General features: G+C 37.9%; 1 protein-coding gene across 1 annotated transcript in view; it reads right to left on the reverse strand.

Moving 5' to 3' along the window:
- LOC139975681 (chordin-like) overlaps positions 1–3,687 on the reverse strand; it is a 39,290-nt gene extending 35,603 nt beyond the window's left edge. The window contains exon 1 of the mRNA XM_071983790.1: positions 2,452–3,687. Coding sequence (XP_071839891.1) covers positions 2,452–2,617 — 166 coding nt within the window. The 5' untranslated portion in view covers positions 2,618–3,687. The remainder of the gene's footprint in view (positions 1–2,451) is intronic.
- Between the last annotated feature and the right edge of the window lie 18,542 nt (positions 3,688–22,229).

The following is a 22,229-nucleotide window of genomic DNA, read 5'->3' on the forward strand; positions in this document are numbered from 1 at the left end:
ATTACCAATTTAACCTGCATACTCATTAATATGCTCATTATCAGCACGCAAAATAATAGGCTTCCTGAACGCAATATAAATGATCCACATACAAGTTTAAGATCTGTTCAAGCTTCCCTTCTTGAGATATCGTGTTTACAAGGTTTTCAGTTGGGCCCTGCCGACCTCAAACGACCTTTGACCTCCACCAAGAATAATAGGATTCTTCTATTTAACATAATGCATCCACATTCTAAGTATGACAATTATCCATGATTTCTATCTTGAGATATCGAGTTTTCTACATACACACGCCATCATGACTGCATTGGTTACGATTCTCATCGAACCAAAGAAAACTTACATTTTTTTGGGTTCAAATATCGTTTAACACCTCTTAAATATCACCTTGTAGCAAGAATGCAGCTACTCGAGGATTTATTTGTTACGCAATAAAGCTGAAGAATTCCAAAATTGTACGGAATGGGACACTTTTACAAGCCTCGTTTTCCTTTGGTTAAATTTGGATAAAACACTAACATCAGATTATCACGTCATAAAAACTGGGACAAATAAACACAAAGTATTATTTATGTTTTTACCAATCTATTTAAGCCTACCACTGTTACACACGTGACCCCAAAACGTTTATGTTATAGCGATCTCTACACCATTCGGGTTCACACACTGTTACGGCGTTAACTTCTTGCTGTTTATTATTTCGTGTTTATCGTGCATATCAAATGCGAATTCAACTGACTGTTAAAGAATACTTTATTTATGAAAAATAAATAGTTTAAGACGAGTCGGGCATGTTTAGATGAAATGAGGGTAAAGACAGAAACGTTGGAATGTATCTGCAAATTATTATACTGACATCTCAAGTTTATTTTGTTTTTTGAGTGAATACATAATTATAATACGAGACAGTCTGAAGAATGGAAAGTGGCTCGAAATCAGTACATTGGCCTAGTTAGGCTTAATAAACTAAGACAAATATCCGGATTTGTCGGTCATAATACTCAATAAAGCAAGTATTTAGGAAACCAGATGAAGCATGAATGTTATGAAAATATAATATTTTGAGTGGAACGTGTTTCAGGCCATGGTCATATTATCAACACACAAACTGTAGTCTACAGTTGATCTTTCGATGCGTAACTTATTTAAGATGATATAAGCGTCAAAGGAATTGTGGTTGTTTTATTCAATTTCCGTTTGTCGGTTTGGCGCCTAATAATTTAATGCTGTGAAAGTATTTCATTAAGGTTTCAAAAGGCCCTTACTTCTATATATCATAGCAAACTTACTCTTCATTATTATATCAATTTATATTTGTTATTTATTATACTGATTAGGCTATTAATCACGTAAAAATCAGTACACTATAAAATAAACTGTAACACCGAGGGTATATGATAATATTACAATAATTTGGCTAATTACATTGAGTTTGTGGGAGATATTTTCTTTTTACTTTGGAATAAATATTAACTCGCAACGAGTATTCAATCAACTGTAAATGTTACATGAATTTGTCAGACTTCCGTAAAGTTGCATCCTGCATGGTTAAATACATGCTGTAACCAAGAATGATAAACACATTACCACATCATGAACTTCACATTACCACATTTCTTCACATTACCACCTGTCATGCAATGGTAATGTTAACGCGATTTTGTTCTTTGTAACAAACGTTCTACTGATACTCGCAAGGGAAACCACGGAGGTAAGATCAGCTGGATAGTTGATCTTAGCAAGGTCTCCTATAGCTCCCTTAAAGGTGGGGGGGGGGGCGAGTAGTCACCCAGAAGAAGACTCCGTTCAGACTTTGCCCAATAAATAACCTATTTACATCTCATACACCAATGCAACTTCAACAAAAATAATTATATAGTTAAGAAAAAATATAACTAAATAAACTCTCTACTATGTAGTAGAGGGACATGTCATCCCTCGAGAGTACTATGTTTGCTAAATTCATATTACTGTGTGATACCTATTTCAGTATTAGTACTTCCCTGGGCTAATTTCGCTACTTAACAACGACCAGTATACAATCAGTCAGTTCACTGCGGGTATATAAGCACTAAAGCACTTCTTATGAACGAATTTAATTGTTTTCGAGCTAACAGGATACCACCACCCCCCCTCCCCCTCCCCCTTCTCCAACTTACGTCTCATCCATTTCGCTAAGATCATACCCCTAATCCCCCTAATACCCCTAATCCACTAACTAGTAACAGCTCAATGTGACTTAACGTGAAATCGTGAAATTAAAGGCAATTTTGCAAGGATATATGTTACAGTTACTACGGCGTTCACTCTATCCTCGCTCTCCACCCATGCACACACATGTACAGGAAATGGTACAGGCGTATGATGGCTCCAGATACAATATTAACAGAATACGTTGACGTTAACCTCTATATATATATAGTTAGTAAGTATTGCATGAAGTTGCCTTACCTTGTAGTGCCGAGTGTTGTTCGTCTCGTTCAGCCTTCAGTGGTATGGTTGGGAAACTGGCGGACGCCTTATTAGATGTGGCGGCGGTTGCCCTCGGCCCGCCCCTTCTGGAATACACCCCAGAGAAGCTCACAACAAACAAACACAGGAACAATGTTGATTTCATTGCGATGAAGATCTCACTCTCACTATTGTGCGCGTAAAAATGTTTAATAAACAAACAAAAAATTAAACAAGATACCTACAATCCTGTGATAGCAGGTGTTTAATATCTAGTAGCCAGCTACCAGGCAAGTAAGGACTGGAAACTAACTGTCGTAAGTTTTTGTTGAAGAATAAAATTACCAGGGTTCATAAAGTTTCTTTGAATTGAAGAGGAATAAAAATAAACAGCCAAGAAAAGTGTATCAACCGCGATCTATACGACGTGAGAAATTGTCAATATTCCTTTCCTCCTTTGATACAAAATTCTCCACTTTCGTTAACAAAAATCGATCAGACGAGGTAGGAATTTCTTTTCTTTGACGGGGAATCGAGGGGCGACTTCGTCGGTCAATTCTTTTTCACTTCTTTCCAATTGAACATAAAAAGCACAGTAAGAGTTGGTTTACGTACAGACACCGTGCAATGAACCTTTCGATATTAAAAATAACGGACTGCACAATAGTATCGATGGCAAGTATTCTTCGGCTCCAAGTGCCTGATGAGGGTCACGTGAGATTTTTCTTATCCCGATTGAGTTAATTATGATGGATAAATGCCAACTGGAGAACCACTATTAAGTTCCATAAGAAAAGAAAATATTTGTCAAAAGCTGTTGATATCCACTATTTGTGGGCTTCAGTTACGCAGGTTAGTTTGCCTATCAGTTGGCGAGCTGTGCGTGAACTCCAAAACTTAGGACAAGAAAAAAATACACATATTCTCTCATGAAGAATAGTTCAAAAGTACAACAGCTGCATGGCGACAAAGGAATGAACTTGCGTGGCGACGTGTTATGATGCAATGGATTGAGAGTTCTTTGAGGAGAGGAGCTTCTAAGCTGGCGAACTATATCAGGCATTCCCCACTGAATTAGCAACAGTGATCTGCTAGATCGTGTACAATCAGTATTTATAGCGTCGGGCCAAGCTCAGGTCAAAACAACCAACGGGGAGGAGTGGCTTAGCGCTACTGGATGGGCCGTCTCGCCACTGACAAGAATTACTTAACCGTGAAATGGGCAAATTGGATTAATTACCAAATACAAGCAGGACCACTTAAGGTGCTAAATACCTAAAATGATAGTGGTGTGAAGTAACGAGCCAGACGAGACATGCTGACAGCTCACAAAATGAAACATTTTACGTATCATAGGATAAACATAGCAGTATGTATACCTGAATGCAACATACCACATAACTATGTGTGATAATAAAGCCTAGGCTGGTATCAATGGTGAACCTTTTATAGAATACGAGTTTACTCTTAATTAGCTGTGAAAACGGGAGTGGGAGGGAGGGGTATAACCAGAAAAAAAATCATTAAACAGGCAGGCAGAAGAAAAGTATGTCAAACCCCTGGGAGTTATCGGGGTAAGTTAAAGCCAAATTATAGCTTCCATAATTCACAGAAACGATAGACGTCAGCCAGACACGTAATGGTTTGGCCCGTTAGACAGAATAATACTGCAGAACGAATAGCAATAACGAGTGATTCGGAAGGATTTCCTGAAATGTTTTAAGCATTTAAAGACCACCGAGGACCGGTACACCGCTCCTTAACTTCACCATCCTTTCAGGAAACTATTGATCGTATTAGCTTATGAAATTTACATCACAAAAATTACCTCCCGTTCGTTCTAAGTTAAAATTTATTATAAGTATAACAACATGGTTAATGACCTAATCTCGGTTTATTGTAATTTCAATCATAATACCTGCGGTTAAAACAGCTACAAATATATATTCTACAACAAAAATAAAAATGATGTATAAAAATGCCAAATATCATCTAAAAGTTAGCATTATTATTTCGATAATGCATTGTTATGCAAGTCAAACAGGGAATCACGTTATTACATGTTAAAAGAATCGGTCTATCAAACATTGAGGCGAAGAATCACTTGTGGCACGAATAAACAAGCACATCCAGTGGTTTCAGTTTAGTCTATGCTATATATTATACTCTGTCATTAATGATGAGGCTATTACATCAGTTTAGTCTATGCTATATTTAATACTCATTCACTAATGATGAGGCTATATTACTTTAGTTTAGTCTATGCTATATTTAATACTCATTCACTAATGATGAGGCTATTACATCAGTTTAGTCTATGCTATATTTAATACTCATTCACTAATGATGAGGCTATATTACTTTAGTTTAGTCTATGCTATATTTAATACTCATTCACTAATGATGAGGCTATATTACTTCAGTTTAGTCTATGCTATATTTAATACTTCATTAATGATGAGGCTATTACTTCAGTATAGTCTATGCTATATTTAATACTCTGTCATTAATGATGAGGCTATTACATCAGTTTAGTCTATGCTATATTTAATACTCATTCACTAATGATGATGCTATATTACATCAGTTTACTCTATGCTATATTTAATACTCATTCACTAATGATGAGGCTATATTACTTAAGTTTAGTCTATGCTATATTTAATACTCATTCACTAATGATGAGGCTATATTACTTTAGTTTAGTCTATGTTATATTTAAGACTCATTTACTAATGATGAGGCTATTACTTCAGTTTAGTGTATGCTATATTTAAGACTCATTCACTAATGATGGGGCTATTACTTCAGTTTACTCTATGTTATATTTAAGACTCCTTCCTTCATGATAAAGCTATTACTTCAGTTTACTCTATGCTATATTTAATACTCATTCACTAATGATGAGGCTATTACTTCAGTTTACTCTATGTTATATTTAATAGGCCTACTCATTCGTTCATGATGAGGCTATTACTTCAGTTTACTCTATGCTATATTTAATACTCATTCACTAATGATGAGGCTATTACTTCAGTTTACTCTATGTTATATTTAATACTCATTCACTAATGAGGCTATTACTTCAGTTTACTCTATGTTATATTTAATACTCATTCGTTCATGATGAGGCTATTACTTCAGTTTACTCTATGCTATATTTAATACTCTGTCACTAATGATGAGGCTATTACTTCAGTTTAATCTATGCTATATTTAATACTCTGTCATTAATGATGAGGTTATTACTTCAGTTTACTCTATGTTATATTTAAGACTCATTCCTTCATGATGAGGCTATATTACTTAAGTTTAGTCTATGCTATATTAAATACTCATTCACTAATGATGAGGCTATTACTTCAGTTTACTCTATGTTATATTTAATACTCATTCGTTCATGATGAGGCTATTACTTCAGTTTACTCTATGCTATATTTAATACTCTGTCATTAATGATGAGGCTATTACTTCAGTTTACTCTATGTTATATTTAATACTCATTCGTTCATGATGAGGCTATAACTTAACGTATCATAATAAGCCAGCCACTTTAATCGATTCCAAAATTGTTCCTCGTCTATCTTTGTTTGTTATTAATCCTTGGTGTTTGAACAAAGCCCCCCCCCCCCAGCATCATCCCGCCACCTCCGCACATACACAAGACTATATAATGTCACATAGGTTGTCAAAAGAATCCTTGAAGTCTTACAAAACTATTTCATGAATAATACACTTTTGCAATCATTTGTCATTTCCGATTGATGTATTGATTTGCAATTAATATAGTACTTATTTCTTCCTTCTTGTCTCCAGGATCTACAAGACGGACAATATATAACAAATTGGAACATCTTCTTACATCTTTTTGGAGAATAAGTTAATAAAATCTTTAATTAATCAAGAGTATGCCTATGTCTTGGCAAATAAACCTGTGAAATTAAAAACGCCATATCATTGATTCCAAATACGACATAGGTTTGACTTGTTTACACCTGCAGTTCTTTCATCATCATTGTGCGTTCTATGCTATCTTATAAACTCAACCCAAGGAAACTCTGTCAATAATTGCTTTCCCTTGAATTTCAAGTGGCATGACCCTGAACTTTTAAGTTTGGCGGCGCACTGCTGGGAAGCAGGACTTAACAAGTGTTTATCCTACATTGTTCCTAAAGAAAGATTACAAACAGACCAAGAGCCAAGCAGTCGAAAGGGACATAATCAAAACCGTCAAATAATTGGGAGGAAACAGCTATTAAAGTTGAAAAACTTGACAATTCAAAGAAGTGAAATTCCGTTGTGTCGTGAACAGACCGCCTTTTAAGACACAAAACTCATTGGAGATCATTGTAGTTCTGAAACTAGAAATTTGACCCGAGGGCAATCGGGTATGAAACGGATCAAGGAACGAACTTGTCGCGGAATATGTAGGCTTTCATCTCTTTCTCTATAGTCTATTATTCACTTTGCAACCTACACAAACAGATATAAACGCGAACTACCTACACATTCGGTTATCGTTCAACCGATACGAGAGTAGCCTTCATAAAGGCGATAATTCACAAACGCGCTAGAGACATCATGTTCGTGTACAAAATAATATACTATGTAAATTGAGAGCTCTGAGAAAGTTTGTTCAACTGTTCCACTGAGGATTCTTGACTGTAGTGTTTGTTTACACTATATATTTGACGTGTTGAATAATTAGGCTAAGATAAGATGTAGGACAATGTGCATGGTATGCGAGTACGCCGTAGGCAGCCTTGTACACATATATGAAACGGTAGGGAAGGAGGTTAGGGATATCTTTACCCTTCTTTCATTCCCGGCCAGCCTACAGGTGGAGTCTACCTGAGCATCAAATGATTCTTGAATTCAAGTGTTCATATAAATGCCCAGTCAAATAGATTTTGAGTAATGATGAATGTATACTTATTGATAAATGCAAGGAAAGGGGAAGAGTTTATATACACGCAAAAGGAACATTCTCTAATTCAGAGTGGTTTAAACCCCACCCCTTCCACACCTCTTTGGACTACGCAACTGAGGCGAAGACGTGAATTATACCATATATGCTATCGGCATTCCAATGCTGAAGTAACATTGATCCACGTGGTGAGTGTCCGATCTCATCAACACCTTCTTAAACAACATTGGAGAACAGAACATGATTATCTTACCAGATATAATGAGTAAAGGCTATCCCCGGTATATTGACTGACCTTTGACCTTTGACATCACCATTTGCCATATATACCTATAGATCACACATTCAAGATTGTAAAAACATTAGTTGCTTCACGCTCCGACAGGAACCTGTAACCTACTTTCTGTACGCCATATTTACGACATTTTTCAGATAACACTGTCAAACATTATTAATGTACAGCTATCCTTATACGTTCTTTTAACGACCACTAACGTTGGTAGATTTGATGACATTGCAATTACAGGATCATTAAGCATTTAAACAATTCATAAACGTTAATATATACATTCATTCACGGCAGTGAAACGTAGAACAATGTGAAGCATCCTAGTCCGGGCTGTCATCGCGTAAGCAAGATGGGTGTCATTCGTGAAGGGGGACACGCTACATTCCCGTGTTAAAGGAATACAAAATGTTTTCAATTGAATGCATTTAATGCATATTGTTGTGTATGAAAATAGCTTATCATATCATGTGAAAATAAACGATTTATTATTTATAAGGTAAGACTTAAAGCTTTATCTCTAGAGAAATCGATATATTATAACAGACACATAGGCTATACCCGTGCGTTCTTAATGCAGATGTACCTGGACTAACCTAATTTACATACGAATCTCTGGTCTGTGTTCACGTGATTAGACTGATGGCACCATGATACGGAAGAAGGCATCCAAGTTCATAGTGTTCATCAGAAACTACATGCTAGAGAATGAAAGACCGGTAGATCTGATGCAATTTTAAATGTTAAACTTCAAACCAAACAGTGTCACGATTTTCAATAAACATGCATACCCTACGTCCACCCTCCACTCGCGGAATGTGTGGCAGTGTATGAACTTCAACACAAACTGTGTCTAGTTCTGAGTGAACTGCATTACTGTGGGAACTTTGGTAGTGTGGTACTTCATGTAACATAAACTCCATATTTACATTATTAAACGAATACACACACTAATGCATGATTCAGCGCCATTTTATGAGAGTAACAATATGGTAAACTGCGAATAAATTGTACAACACGGTTTTTCCAAACTCGCGATCTAATTCGATTTTCTATGAGCAGGTAGTTGTTTTAGAATCTCTCTCATTCTTAATATGCTTGAAATTTCAGAACGATGAATCATGCAAATATCCAATCACTTGTCAGATTCCCACTTGACGGGGTTTATTCTCGTCACGTGATTAATAACTTGATGTTATAGTTGCTTTCACTTTATGGGCTATTAAGTCGCAATCAATAGTTGGCGAAGACAACTTTGCTTTAAATGATTACCATAACTTAAAACCATTTGATTTATCTTGAAGATGTGTTTAATTGGTGCGTAACATATTATGATATCTTTGGCATATGAAAGGGCCACTCACTGAAGGGTTAAAATTCCGCTTGGCATTTAAATGATTTGAATTCATCTATGATTGTAACTCATTGGTGCAGTTAATGAAGAGGAACCTGCGAAAAATATCCACAAAAATGTCTATGAGCGTAAAAGATTATTTTGGTTCGATAGGAATCGTAAAAAGATTGGATTCCTAGTGGTGTTGACGTCACTAGTAATTGTGACGACATAAAATGAATAACCAACATTCCTAAGCTATACTACAAGAGTATCGTATAAAGAGTCATCCTCATGTAATACCTACATGTACCATATAGGATGAAGAATCTTATGCATTCATAAGGGGTCAAGATAGCATAGACACGTGGTTAGAAAAGAATGTAGACAATACTGAGTCATATCAGCTCAGTTTTGCAGGCCATTTTCGGGACGTCCGTTTTCATAATTGTCTTATTTGTAATAATTTAACTCTCTTCGACTTCTGAGTAAGGCTGAGTAAGCTAATCAAAATGCTTCTTGTCAATAATAGCTAAACAATAATGAGAGAAAAAAGGAAAACAATTAAAGCTCGTACAATTACAAAAAAAATAAAATAAAAATGGCGGCGGATTGCCAATGACGCACTGGCTTAAAACATGGGTCGAATGCATCCTGGCGTTACAGATATGTCACTGGTCCTATAGATAGGATGAAGGATTATTCCATTACATACATGTGTGCTGAGGATAGCTGTACGTCAGTACACATTATCATAAAGAGATTACTTGAAGTAGGTATACATAATTCATATTTCTGTTCTTGTCAGATTCCAGAGTCACAGAACCGCTGCAAGTGTTCTACGCAAATACTAATCAGGTTGGTACCGAGTGGCCTTTGGTACTTTGATGTGTCGCTATAGCATATTTCATATAACATATTTCATATAGCATATTTAATATAGCATATTTCATATAGCATATTTCATGGTGATGGATAGAGCTAATTTTCGCTTTTCGCTATTGCTTAGTGTTGGTTGGTTCTGTCTTTTCCAGTACCGTTGGGTCGTGACGTTTGGTTGGTGTCAAAATATTATATATTTTAGATAATTACATGTTTCTGTGCAAACCATTAACAGGTCTTGCTCATGATCTCGTAGCATCAACTTCCGCCTGTAAAACGTTTTCTTTTCACAAATCGTTATCCCAGACTCAATGTGCATTCGATGCCATGAGCAGTTTGAGTTTAAATAGGTCACTGGGTCTCGACGATTGCACCACAATGTGTGATTTATATTGTAAGGTATTAACGGACGAAACAATGAATAATGACATCGCTATGTGAGCTAAACCAACATACACCAAGAAGAATATCGAGGCTATACGGAAACCCAGGAAAGACATTGACAACTTAAACTTTGAACGTTTGGACGATATAAGCTAGCAGTCATAAAAGTTAAATATCTTAAACATATAGCTTTTCACAAGTTGGTATCATCTTCAAAAAAAGGATACAATCTGAAAAACGTCCACCTTATTTAAAGTTTACACGGCAAATTGATTCTGAAAACGGTTAATTTCACATACCACTTTGTATACAGACGTCTCAAATATCGCGACGTCTCAACTTATATCAAACTTCAAGCATTTTGTAAACATTGTGCCAAATGTAGTTTCTATAATATTTGTCTTCTTACTGTGTTTGTTTCTTCTGCTCTTCCGTAGATACAGCTTAACGCAGTATGAAAAGATAGGCTATTGCTCGATTAAAATTACGCACAGCATGAATGGTTACCATGACAACAATATAGATTGAGACGCGCCGAATATTTTACACAGTATTCCAAATTATGATAGGCTTACTGATTAGATATCGACGAACACATAAAACGTTCTAGTTGACCCATCTTCGAGACCTTCCAAATTAGCGAGATCTCTCGGTAGCCTTTGACCTCTTACTGACACAGACAGTGCAAAGAATGGCGCCACGAACATAATTGGCCATTATACTTGATTTGTAGTGAGAATCGAGGTATATGAGCTACGTGTGAAATTACATTCATGTTAAGACGAACCGTTGTGTGATCAGTGAGGTAACCATAGGTAACCAAAAACGACCTTTCACCAAACTCAAAGAACATCAAGAGAGAAGTATTTTCAATGTTATATTCGCCTCGTTGAAAATACTCTGCGCATGCTTAGAGTAAACTTGCTATCTAGACAAGGTGACATGAACCCAATCATCACCATTAACATTTTGACGGAGACGTCTTTGAAGGCAAACGCCCCAGAACAGCCAAACAAAATTTCTCTATATTCCGGGAAATCGGGGACTGTGCAATGTTTCTCGAAAACGTAGCAATTTTTTACAACTGCATCGCAACAGGAACGGCGAGAGTATTCATATGGTTGCTTATTTAACAGTCAATGCTTTTAACTTTGGAGACTTATATTTATTAGATTAAAAGGTTATAAATTCCAAGGCAACCAAACGATTTTAATGACATGTGCCTTTGATGTGATGTATGCATATTTAAAGGCGTGATAGAGAGACAAAAAGTCAGAGCGCAACGCAAGTACAGCTGCAAATGACATCACATAGCCACAAGTGTTCTTTACATGACAACATATAGCCACAAGTGTTCATGAAATGACATCATAATAGCCACAAGTGTTCATGAATATAGCCAGAGGTGTTCATTAAATGACATAACATAGCTACAAGTGTTAATTAAATGACATTACATAGCCAGAAGTGTTCATTGAATGACATAACATATTCAGAAGTGTTCATTAAATGACATCACATAGCCACAAGTGTTTAATTAAGTGACATCATATAGCCACAAGTTTTCGTTAAATGACATCATATAGCTACATGTGTTCTTTACATGACATCATATAGCCACATGTGTTCTTTACATAAAATCACATAGCCACAAGTGTTCATTAAAGACATCATATAGCCACAAGTTTTCGTTAAATGACATCACATAGCCACAAGTGTTAACAAGTGTTCATTAAAGACATCATATAGCCACAATTGTTCTTTAAATTCATAACTTGTCAGGCAACAGGCTATATGAATACCCCACCCCTCCCGCGGTATGCGCCCACATTCCGCAGACCTTATGCAGAAATACCCCACCCCCCCACACACACACACTACGTCAAATAATCAAAGCGCAACAAACTAAACCCCTTGTTTTCGGGCGATTAAAATATCAAAATAAATATCGGTACAAGATTGCAAAGGGGTTCCAAAAAAACCCTCCCTACAAATAACTCACTCTACCCCTATCAATGGGCTATCCTACTGAAGGCAGACCAACCTAACTCTCTCCTCCCACTCCTCCCCTCCTCCCCTCCTCCCCTTCTCCCCTTCTCCCCTCCTCCCCTTCCCAATCCACAACTGCGCCCATGTGTATGCATAGTTAGCATAATGACACAATACATATCATGCTATGTGCACCATACCCACGTTACTCAAAACAATATTGTATCATATATGTTTAGCGATCGATTTCAAACGGGTTTTCTAGTCTGGTTATAAACCTAGCTGTGATAAAGTGCATTCTATGGGATAATTGGTTAATTAGTTCAATGATTTAATAATACCAGTGCTAAATAAACCTCGTTAGGTGTGAGACAACACTCACGACGTCTACCATTTAAGTTTAGAGCCCAGACGACCATTAGATTGGCAATTGATCAATTGGGTATTAGGCCTAATTAGGATTACAATTAACGTATCCTTTTGTGATCAATGAACCGACTCTTTATCCGTGTAGCGGAACAGAGAAGGCCTGGAAGAGAACTGAAAGGGGAAAATATAACAGAAAACTACAGGATAAGTCAAGTTCAAGAAACATGATATGGATTAATTGATATCCAAAATGAAAAGGTTTTATATGGTTTGGGTGACAAGCATAGAATATCGTAAGTAAAATAAATCAAATAAATTTGGGACAGTTTGTTTCTATTACAAGAAATCAGGAAAACAATGTAGACGTTTCAAAATTGAAAACTTCCTCTTTCACAATCATTAGGTTATTCATTACTCGGTATTCTTTGTCTATAGATATAGAGATCATATAAGTTTGGTCAACGACCCTCGATCATAATATTGATAGTCGTGACAATACAAAGCCGAAATGCATATCTAAGGTTGCTTCAAGGCGTGAGGTGGTGGGTGGGGTGGGGATAGGCATCAGGGTTGAGGGGAATTGGTTTTATGACACTTTCTCCTTTTGTTTCTCTTTTTCTCTAATTAGAACATTTTGGGTGTAATGACCTTGATATACGTTACGGTGTCGATCAGTTTGATAACAATTAACGTGCAAAAGGATTGAAAATAAATACTTCGTTGTACATAATATAAGGCCATAATGACGTTGCTTATTGTTGTTGATGTCAGCAATGACGTTGTGAGAAGGCCTCTTTGTGGTAATGTTTTCACATGAAGAAATCCAATTTATAGACATATGTTACGGGATTGGGCGGCCCCTGTCTATATAGAGAGAAAGAACCCCGCGGCTACTTATATCGTAAACAGAAAAACTAATCTATAGTAACTAATCATGAACAATCCCACAGGGTAACATGCCTAGATTTGCATAATACATACGTTACTTCATTTTTATTAATGACAAACGTTACTGTACATAGTTTTTCTGGGGTGAAACACTTTTTTTTCATCTCTGCCCCCTTTTTGGTCCGCGAAAAATATAAGTTGTTTTTTAGTTGCCTGTCGTATATTTATTCAGAAATGTATACAAGACGGAGTGGTATCCATGGCAACCCCCTTCCCCGTACCCTTGCCCTCTTTGTCCCCCTCCCCCTGCCTTCCTCGTTCCCTTTCGTTACTCCCATTCACACATATTTTATCAACACATGTTATATTTTGTTTGTCTTTGTCAACACACAGTAACCTTTGTAATGGATCCTTTGTGTAAGTTGAACCCCCCCCCCCTTCTTGACGTAATTAATTTTGTCATGAGGATATGGCTATGCAGAAGGGGTTACAAGAACATGTCTGTTATAATAACAAGATTGCAATGTCCTACATTGGCTAACGATTGTTATACCGTACCGCCAGTAAAATGTATTGATACAAAAACAGTCCCCTTTGCACGAGACAGGAACTTTCAATTACCTATATGAGTTGTACTGTCAGACGGTCAAAGAACCCTGTAATATATGATTCAGTGCAATGAATATACATTGGTTGATTGATTCATACCTCATTATCAAGCATCCCCGTCAAACTTCCAGAGTACAAAGCACGGATACAATGGATGGGCAGGTGAGAGGAGGGGGAGACAGGATGAAAACATCACTCTTACAATCACTCCACCACTAGACCACGATAACACAGTAGCTTAATGCCTATGAGTATGACTTGCCTTCCCTGTGCCAATATGTTTTCATACTTGTATTACTCAAAATTGCACAAACAAATCTGACAGTGTACATCTCATTCTACATTTGAGAACAAGGGCGTAGGAACCGGGGGGGCTGGGGGCGCCAGCCCCCCCCCCCAGTGAAAAATATGGAGGGGCGGAAGTATCATTCCGCCCCCCCCCCCCCGCTTCGCAAGTCAGAAAACCCCTTTTTCATTTCCAAATGAGAAAAAAATCTCATTTGGAGCACCAAATTGCATCTAAGGCCAGGTGAAAATGCAAAATTATATACAAAATGGAGTGGGTGGGTTGAAGTGTGCTATATTGCACCAAACTGCATCTGAGGCCACCTGGAAATGTAAAAAAAAATCCAAAGGGGAGGGGGCACCCCCTCCCCTTAGACCCCTCCCCCAGGTCGGCCATCAGTCTTCAGCCCCCCCCCCCCCACTCATAAGTACCTTCCTACGCCACTGTTTGAGAATAAAATGGCGAGTACTATCGAAAAATCAAGAAAATCAACTGAGAATTCTGCTAAGTTAATTGCAGCCAAAGTTAAGTGCGGTAGAGTGGAGGTTAAGGCCTTAAGCTTAGGCTAAGGGTAATGGACTGTTAGAAATATACTGTTATTAGTCTTTAGTAGGTGATAGACTACTAATTGGTTCCGTTCAGTAATTCTAAAGCACCGGGTTGCTTAATCCTCGTTTTTAATAGGGAGATAAGTACACAAGGTCATGAAATGTGAAATCCGATTGCTTTTACGTTAGTTATTGTCATCGCGGATGTGGATATATAAACGAAACACCTCAGAAGTAGCACAGGTGTATATAGACAAACTGACTCCTGTGTTCATCTGCAGGTGTTTTCATTGCTACTTCTTCTTTAAATTACCAATAGGATTACTTGAGAATAACTGAGTAACAAGTATGATGTAGTCTTAACGCTAATACGACACATTAGGCGTAAGAAATGTCCATGGATTACAGAGAGCTTATAATTAATGAAAGGCGGATAAAGAGACGCCGGGAGCAAGATAAAGAATAACAAAGGTGATGAAGGTTACACATCACAAAGAATAAAGAGAAGGCTGTTATGGCCATTAGCTCAGTAAACAATTTATCGTAATTAATAGGGAGGTGATACATTTCAAAGAAGGGCTATTCTCAGAAGTTATACGTGAAACACGTGACAATATTATTTACAAAGATGGAGTTAGTAAGGATAAGTGGATCAACAGCTGGATCTTGCTCGGGTCTGACTCTACCCTCTGACGGAAAAAAAAGGAAAAACAAAAAGAATGAAACAAAGATCGAAACGTGTGTGCATCTCCAATAAAGTAAGATACCTCAATAAATATGAGTTATAGAATATTAAGTATAAGTTGAAATATGAGTAATAGAATAATATGTATGAGATGAAAAATGGGGAATAGAATATTACGTTTACGTTGAAATATGAGGAATAGTATACTAAGTATACGCTGAAATATGAGGAATAGTACATTAAGAATATCGTTGTTCGATATTGAATACCATTAGCCAGAACCTGGAATTCCCATTTACTTTGATGATGGGGTACATGAGCTTTAAATTCAGTAGATGATAAATGAAACCGTTCATCCCGCCCTAGTAAAATGTTACATTATACATCGTAAGAAAGCCGGTCATTCTCTTAAGGTTGGAATAATTGTTTTAGTCTTCGCATTCATTTGTGTCGGATCATATCCGGAGTCTGGTCGGGCTCACCTAACGGGTCCTCCCGTCCGAGTTATGTATTGTTTTTAACATACAGCAAAAAGAACCTAACGTTCAGGTCAGCTATTTATTCATACCTCAATCAAATAGCAGATAATGTATCATGAGAAATGCAATGGGATTGCAAGGGTGTACGACAACATTCGATTGTTAATTACGACTATGATTGGTATAGATCCATATTTGTAATAATGGTGTGTATAGCGCCAGTTGTAATATTTGTCAGAGCATATGATACCATTATGGCTACATTAAGAAAGCAATTTTGGGACACTTTTACAATGTTTTGGTAGATATTAGTAAATTATTTTATACTTGTAGTTTACAATATCTGTACTCATGTGTCCAAGCGCCCGAACCGTTATCGCCTTATGTGCTGGTCAATAACTCTCTACACTGGCTGTTACTTTTACGCTAGAAGCCCGGCAGCCAGAACGCATGCTCTAAAACGGGATTTTACAACCGTTTGTGAAAAACGGTGCGACATTTTTTAATGGGTTTATTGAAACCTTTAATTCACCTGGTTATTGTCTGTTAAATAACAACTCCTCTAATAGTTTACTTAAAACTTTTCTTCTTTTATCAGGTCGAATTTTTCTCCACTTGTATACATTATTGAATTAATCCGTAATATCACAATTGCCTTAATATTGGCGAACAAATATCTTAGGAAAGTTATCCAAGAAAGAAAATGGGAACGAAAAACCAAACAGCCGACCAACTGATCGTTTTCTACCGCAGTCCCCAGTCCCCAGCCGTATGATCCCTAGTCCCCACACCCAAGGTCCTCAGTCCCCAGTCCCCGGTCCCTAGCCGTAATCCCCAGTCCCCACGGCCCCAATCCCCAGGCCCCAGCGCCAGTCCCCAGTCCCGGGTCCCCAGGCATAGAGACGGACTGTATGATCATCCCCATCCGGTGCGTCTCACGGTCCCCTATAAGGGGAACATAATACTTTTTTTAAGGAAAAGTCGCCCAGGAAAGAACCTGGCCACGAAAACCAAACTACCAAACGACTGATCCGCTCTCAACCCCAGTCCCCTTGCATCGGGACTGTGACTGTGTGATCATCGTCGGGTTTGCATCACCATTCCCCTCGAAAGGGAACAGATACTACACATGATCTTAGCTTAAAGGCCGGAACATAATACTTCACTTGATCTTAGCCAAAATGTGTTCATTTTGTCTCCTTAATTGAAGGAAATTTACAATTTTGTGCAGTAAATATATACAAAAATTCGTGTATTTGCGACAATTTTGAAAAACGTCACGTTAAGCATATAGCACAAACAACAAAAGTTTCACGCAAGAAACACATGCATTCATTTCAAATGCAATTGTAATTTAGACCCATTATGTGCATACTTAGGCACCTAATTCACTTAAAGAGAATATAACCCACATAATTGTAGGTAACACCTTCACTATTAATATGCAAAATGACAGTGTCCCGATGTATGGAGTCTTAGCTCAGTGGTTAACGCCGGTGCCTTTCAATCATAAGGTCCCGAGTTCGAGTCACTCCAGGATTAATGTATGTCGTCCAGTTACCAGTACAGAGTTGTTGACAATTGACAACTCATAACCATGGACGTTAAACATGAATCTAAGAGACTGACTTCAGTCAGCTTGCAGCCTTGATAGGCCAAATGGTGGCTTCTTCGCGAGTTCCTGCTTGCAGGAGGATCTAAAATACATACATACATGGTAAATGATACAAAACGGTAATAAAGTGTGAATGGTACATCCACACAAAGGATAAATAATGGGTGCCACGGTCAGTATATACCCACCGTTAAAGACAATTTATTATTAATTAACGTTTTGCAATTAAAAGTGCTTCCAACTGTTATTCTACGACGAATAGTAAATGTTAATTACGGTTTTACGGTACTTTTACGTTCAAAACGTCCTTTTATTGTAAAGAACGGACATTGAACGTTAACTAACAATGAATGCACATGCTAAACAACGTTTCCCGTTAATTTAGTTTTAAAACCCTATTATTTTATACAGACGACATACCACAGTAATATTACGTCAAATTCCACCTTTAATTTTCTGTTAATTTGTTTGTTTAAAGTGTGCCTCTGGAGTAACTTGTTCAAGTAGAGGGCGTCAACGGTTTGATCGCGTATGCTATTAACGGTAGATTTAAAGGATTACGTTTATATAATTCGCTTTACTTTCCTCTAAAACATTAATGTCTCTGCAACATCGGTGACTAATGATAAAACTAACACATTCACAGTGTTTAGACTTCCTTTCCTCGTTGCGGGCATAATCAAACATACAAATAATATGTTAACAGTGGGTGACATTACGTTTCCTAACAGATTGTCCAGTTATTTACCCAACAGGTAATCCCTAAAAAATTTAGGTGCTATAAATTCTTTGGTTATACTAACATTCATTTAAATGGATAAATTAATCATTTGCAGCACTACAAAATGGACCAGTTGGGCATCCGTGATGCTTATCGCTGTGCTTTGCTGACTAGCTACATGGATCATCAGATATTAGATACATTCGCTGAACCGCTACACTAAAGTCTTGCTCACCAAGGCTATATTTGCTGCTAACTACTCCCCGAGGGTCGCCTGTCTGTCTATGGCATATATACATGATGGCGATACATGCGACCTTATCTTTACTGCAAGTTTCAGTAACATAAATCAAACCAAATCAGTTCACCCCCCCCACCCTCCTCCCTCACCTCCATATTTTATACCAAGTTAATAACTTTTCAGTCCAGTTTCCAACTTTGCAGTATATTTTATGTCCATATTCTTCAAATATGTCGGAAGTCTCTTAAATAATGGATCATGAGATGATATGGAGCCGATCATGTTGAATAAGTTCACAAAAACACAAATCTGTAGGATTATTGACGGTCTATAAGCCGATTCTTGTACAGACAACGTTATACCAACGCACGATAAAGTACATTGACTTGAAGGCAATCAACAGCCAGACCGTTTTGAAAAGAAAGGTCAAATTCTTTCCACCCTTGACACTTTGGCTGTTCATATATATAAATTGACTTAACAGATCACCTCTTTTCCTCGCATTGCTGTAGACTGGTGTTACACCACAGGTATATTTCGGCTACACGTCTTACTTTCCGAATTTAATAAGTGTCAATAGAGCATGGCTATATTATAATACTTCATTAGGTCGTGCAGGGAAGGATGAGATGGAGAGCGTAAGTGTTACCCTAATAATTCCTTATATTGAGCTCGGGATGGGGGTAGGAGGAGGATGGGAAACGATTGTAACTAAGTCACGTTGCAAACATGCATAAACACACTGTCAAAGATATCTTAAATATTGATAAGATCTTCCTTTTCTATTGAGCATTAACTTAATCACTCTGATTAAGTAGAGGAAACCGAGAAGTACTTTGATTTCTGATATTTATGCGGAAAATAACTTCATCCAAAATATGCGGCCCTGCGCCGGCAATCAGGGCAAAGTCACCGTTTGTTTCATCCTGCATCTGTTTCATCCTGTTTCATCCTGCTATAAGAGCAAACTTAAAAGAACCCTTTGTAAAGTATTCGTTTCATAGTGCAATAAATTGTTAATAAATATATTGAATGTAACTTTAAGACTTCGGAACAAGATCATAAATATGATACTTTCCAAAAGCAAAGAAGGATAAAATCGATAGAAGCAATTTCCCTTTTATTATTTCACGTTACGTATTGGTTCCCTAGACAATCAAATGGCGCCATGGTGGTAGGGTGACTTAACTCATAACGTAACTAGTATAAGAGTCACTGTTTCGATGTCTCCAGATTTAGAACGTAATTTTTAAAACGTATTGATCCTGCTGCCACATTCATCCATGAGGAAAATTACCAGAGTTAATGAAGAAAACAGGTAGGGTCAACAAGAGGTAAACGTGACTCCTTGTTGGTACAGGAAAGCAGGAACGCTTTGGAAACCTAATGTCAAAATGCGTCCTCGACTAAGAAAGAAACACGTGCTCTACCAGTATATATAGAGAGAGTCATAGTTAACTAACTGCTAATCTGCTTCAAGAAACCTGTGTATAAAGTTAATGTATAAAGGTTAGAGGAAATGACGTCATCGGATCCTACAGCAGGATCTTCTTGAATTGCGAAATAAACTTAATACAGACTAAGGACACATTAACAGACATACGGACATACAACTACCAAATTACTATAAGACTGTAAGGTGGTGGCAACACCTATCCGCCATCATGTTTTATTGGTGATGCAGTTGAATGAGTCAATGCACTTCACATTAATCGTATAATTAGGGACTAGCACATCCCAGAAAAGCTTCGTTTTAAATTAGATTTAAACGTTAGACAAAAAATGGTGCATTCTGGGACATATTAGTCTAGACATTAGGCCTAAAGAATTAGGTCTTCACGCAAGGTTGTGCTAACAACTCTTTTAAATTTGTGTGTTATTGAAAAAGTGATGTACCGCCCTAGATCCCCTCCCTTGGATGTATGACAGTTTTAATTTGGAAAAACAATACTCTATCAGCATTTATTTGAGAGAAACGGTGTTTCATATTCAAATATGAAACTTCATTCCGACTGGATTGAAGTCTACATTATACAGAAGATGTAGATGTCCTACTTTGTTTATCAATGGAACGAAATTTATTACGTAACACTATAGGGGTAAGTCACTATCCAAACAAACGGACAGTCTCCAGAGCCTGTCCCGTGTATCCACGGGTGAGTCTGTCCCGGACATCCACGGGTCTTTCTGTCCCGTGTATATCCCCCGGTCAGTCTGCCCGTATAACCACTGGTCAGCCTATTCCGTACATCCACCGTTCAGCCTATTACGTACATACATAGGTCTATTCCGTACATACACCGGTCAGTCTGCCCAGTACATCCACCGGTCTGTCCCGTACTTCCAGTGGTCAGTTTGTCCCGTACTTCCAGTCGTCAGTCTATTCCGTACATCCATCGGTCAGTCTACTCAGTAGATCCATCGGTCTGTCCAGTACATCTACCGGTCAGTCTACTCAGTACATCTACCGGTCAGTCTGTCCAGTACATCCAGTGGTCAGTCTGTCCAGTACATTTACCGGTCAGTCTATACCGTACATCCATCGGTCAGTCTACTCAGTACATCCATCGGTCAGTCTATTCCGTACATCTACCGGTCAGTCTACTCAGTACATCCATCGGTCTGTCCAGTACATCCACCAGTCAGTCTACTCAGTACATCTACCGGCTAGTCTATACCGTACATCCATCGGTCAGTCTACTCAGTACATCCATCGGTCAGTCTATTCCGTACATCTACCGGTCAGTCTACTCAGTACATCCATCGGTCTGTCCAGTACATCCACCGGTCAGTCTACTCAGTACATTTACCGGTCAGTTTGTCCAGTACGTCCACTGGTCAGTCTGTCCATTACATCCACCGTTCATTCTGTCCCGTACGTCCATGAGTATAGTATACACGCTCGCGAATTGCATTATGAACGCCATCGTGTGTTGACACGAGGGCCCACTATGCTGACCATGTAAACAAATACATAGTCTACGGTATATTTAGAATTAATGTTTAATGAACAGGCATACGAGGCAGTAACGAACTGTATCGTAAATTCAAGATATAGGCAGGTGAACCAACGAATAGATTCCCCCGGGAGAACACTGTAGGCTACATCGTGTGTAGGAGCTAATACTCATGACCTTTCAGGAATTAACATGTAGGCTACATCATGTATAGGAGCTCATACTCATGACCTTTCAGGAATTAACATGTAGGCTACATCGTGTGTAGGAGCTAATACTCATGACCTTTCAGGAATTAACATGTAGACTACATTATGTGTAGGAGCTCATACACATGACCTTTCAGGAATTAACACGTAGCTACATCGTGTGTAGGAGCTCATACTCATGAGTCATGACCTTTCAGGAATGAACATGTAGGCTACATCGTGTGTAGGAGCTAACACTCATGACCTTTCAGGAATTAACATGTAGGCTACATCGTGTGTAGGAGCTCATACACATGACCTTTCAGGAATGAACATGTAGGCTACATCGTGTGTAGGAGCTAACACTCATGACCTTTCAGGAATGAACATG

Source organism: Apostichopus japonicus, chromosome 11, assembly GCF_037975245.1.
Source record: "Apostichopus japonicus isolate 1M-3 chromosome 11, ASM3797524v1, whole genome shotgun sequence".
In the NCBI taxonomy this organism is placed as follows: domain Eukaryota; kingdom Metazoa; phylum Echinodermata; class Holothuroidea; order Aspidochirotida; family Stichopodidae; genus Apostichopus; species Apostichopus japonicus.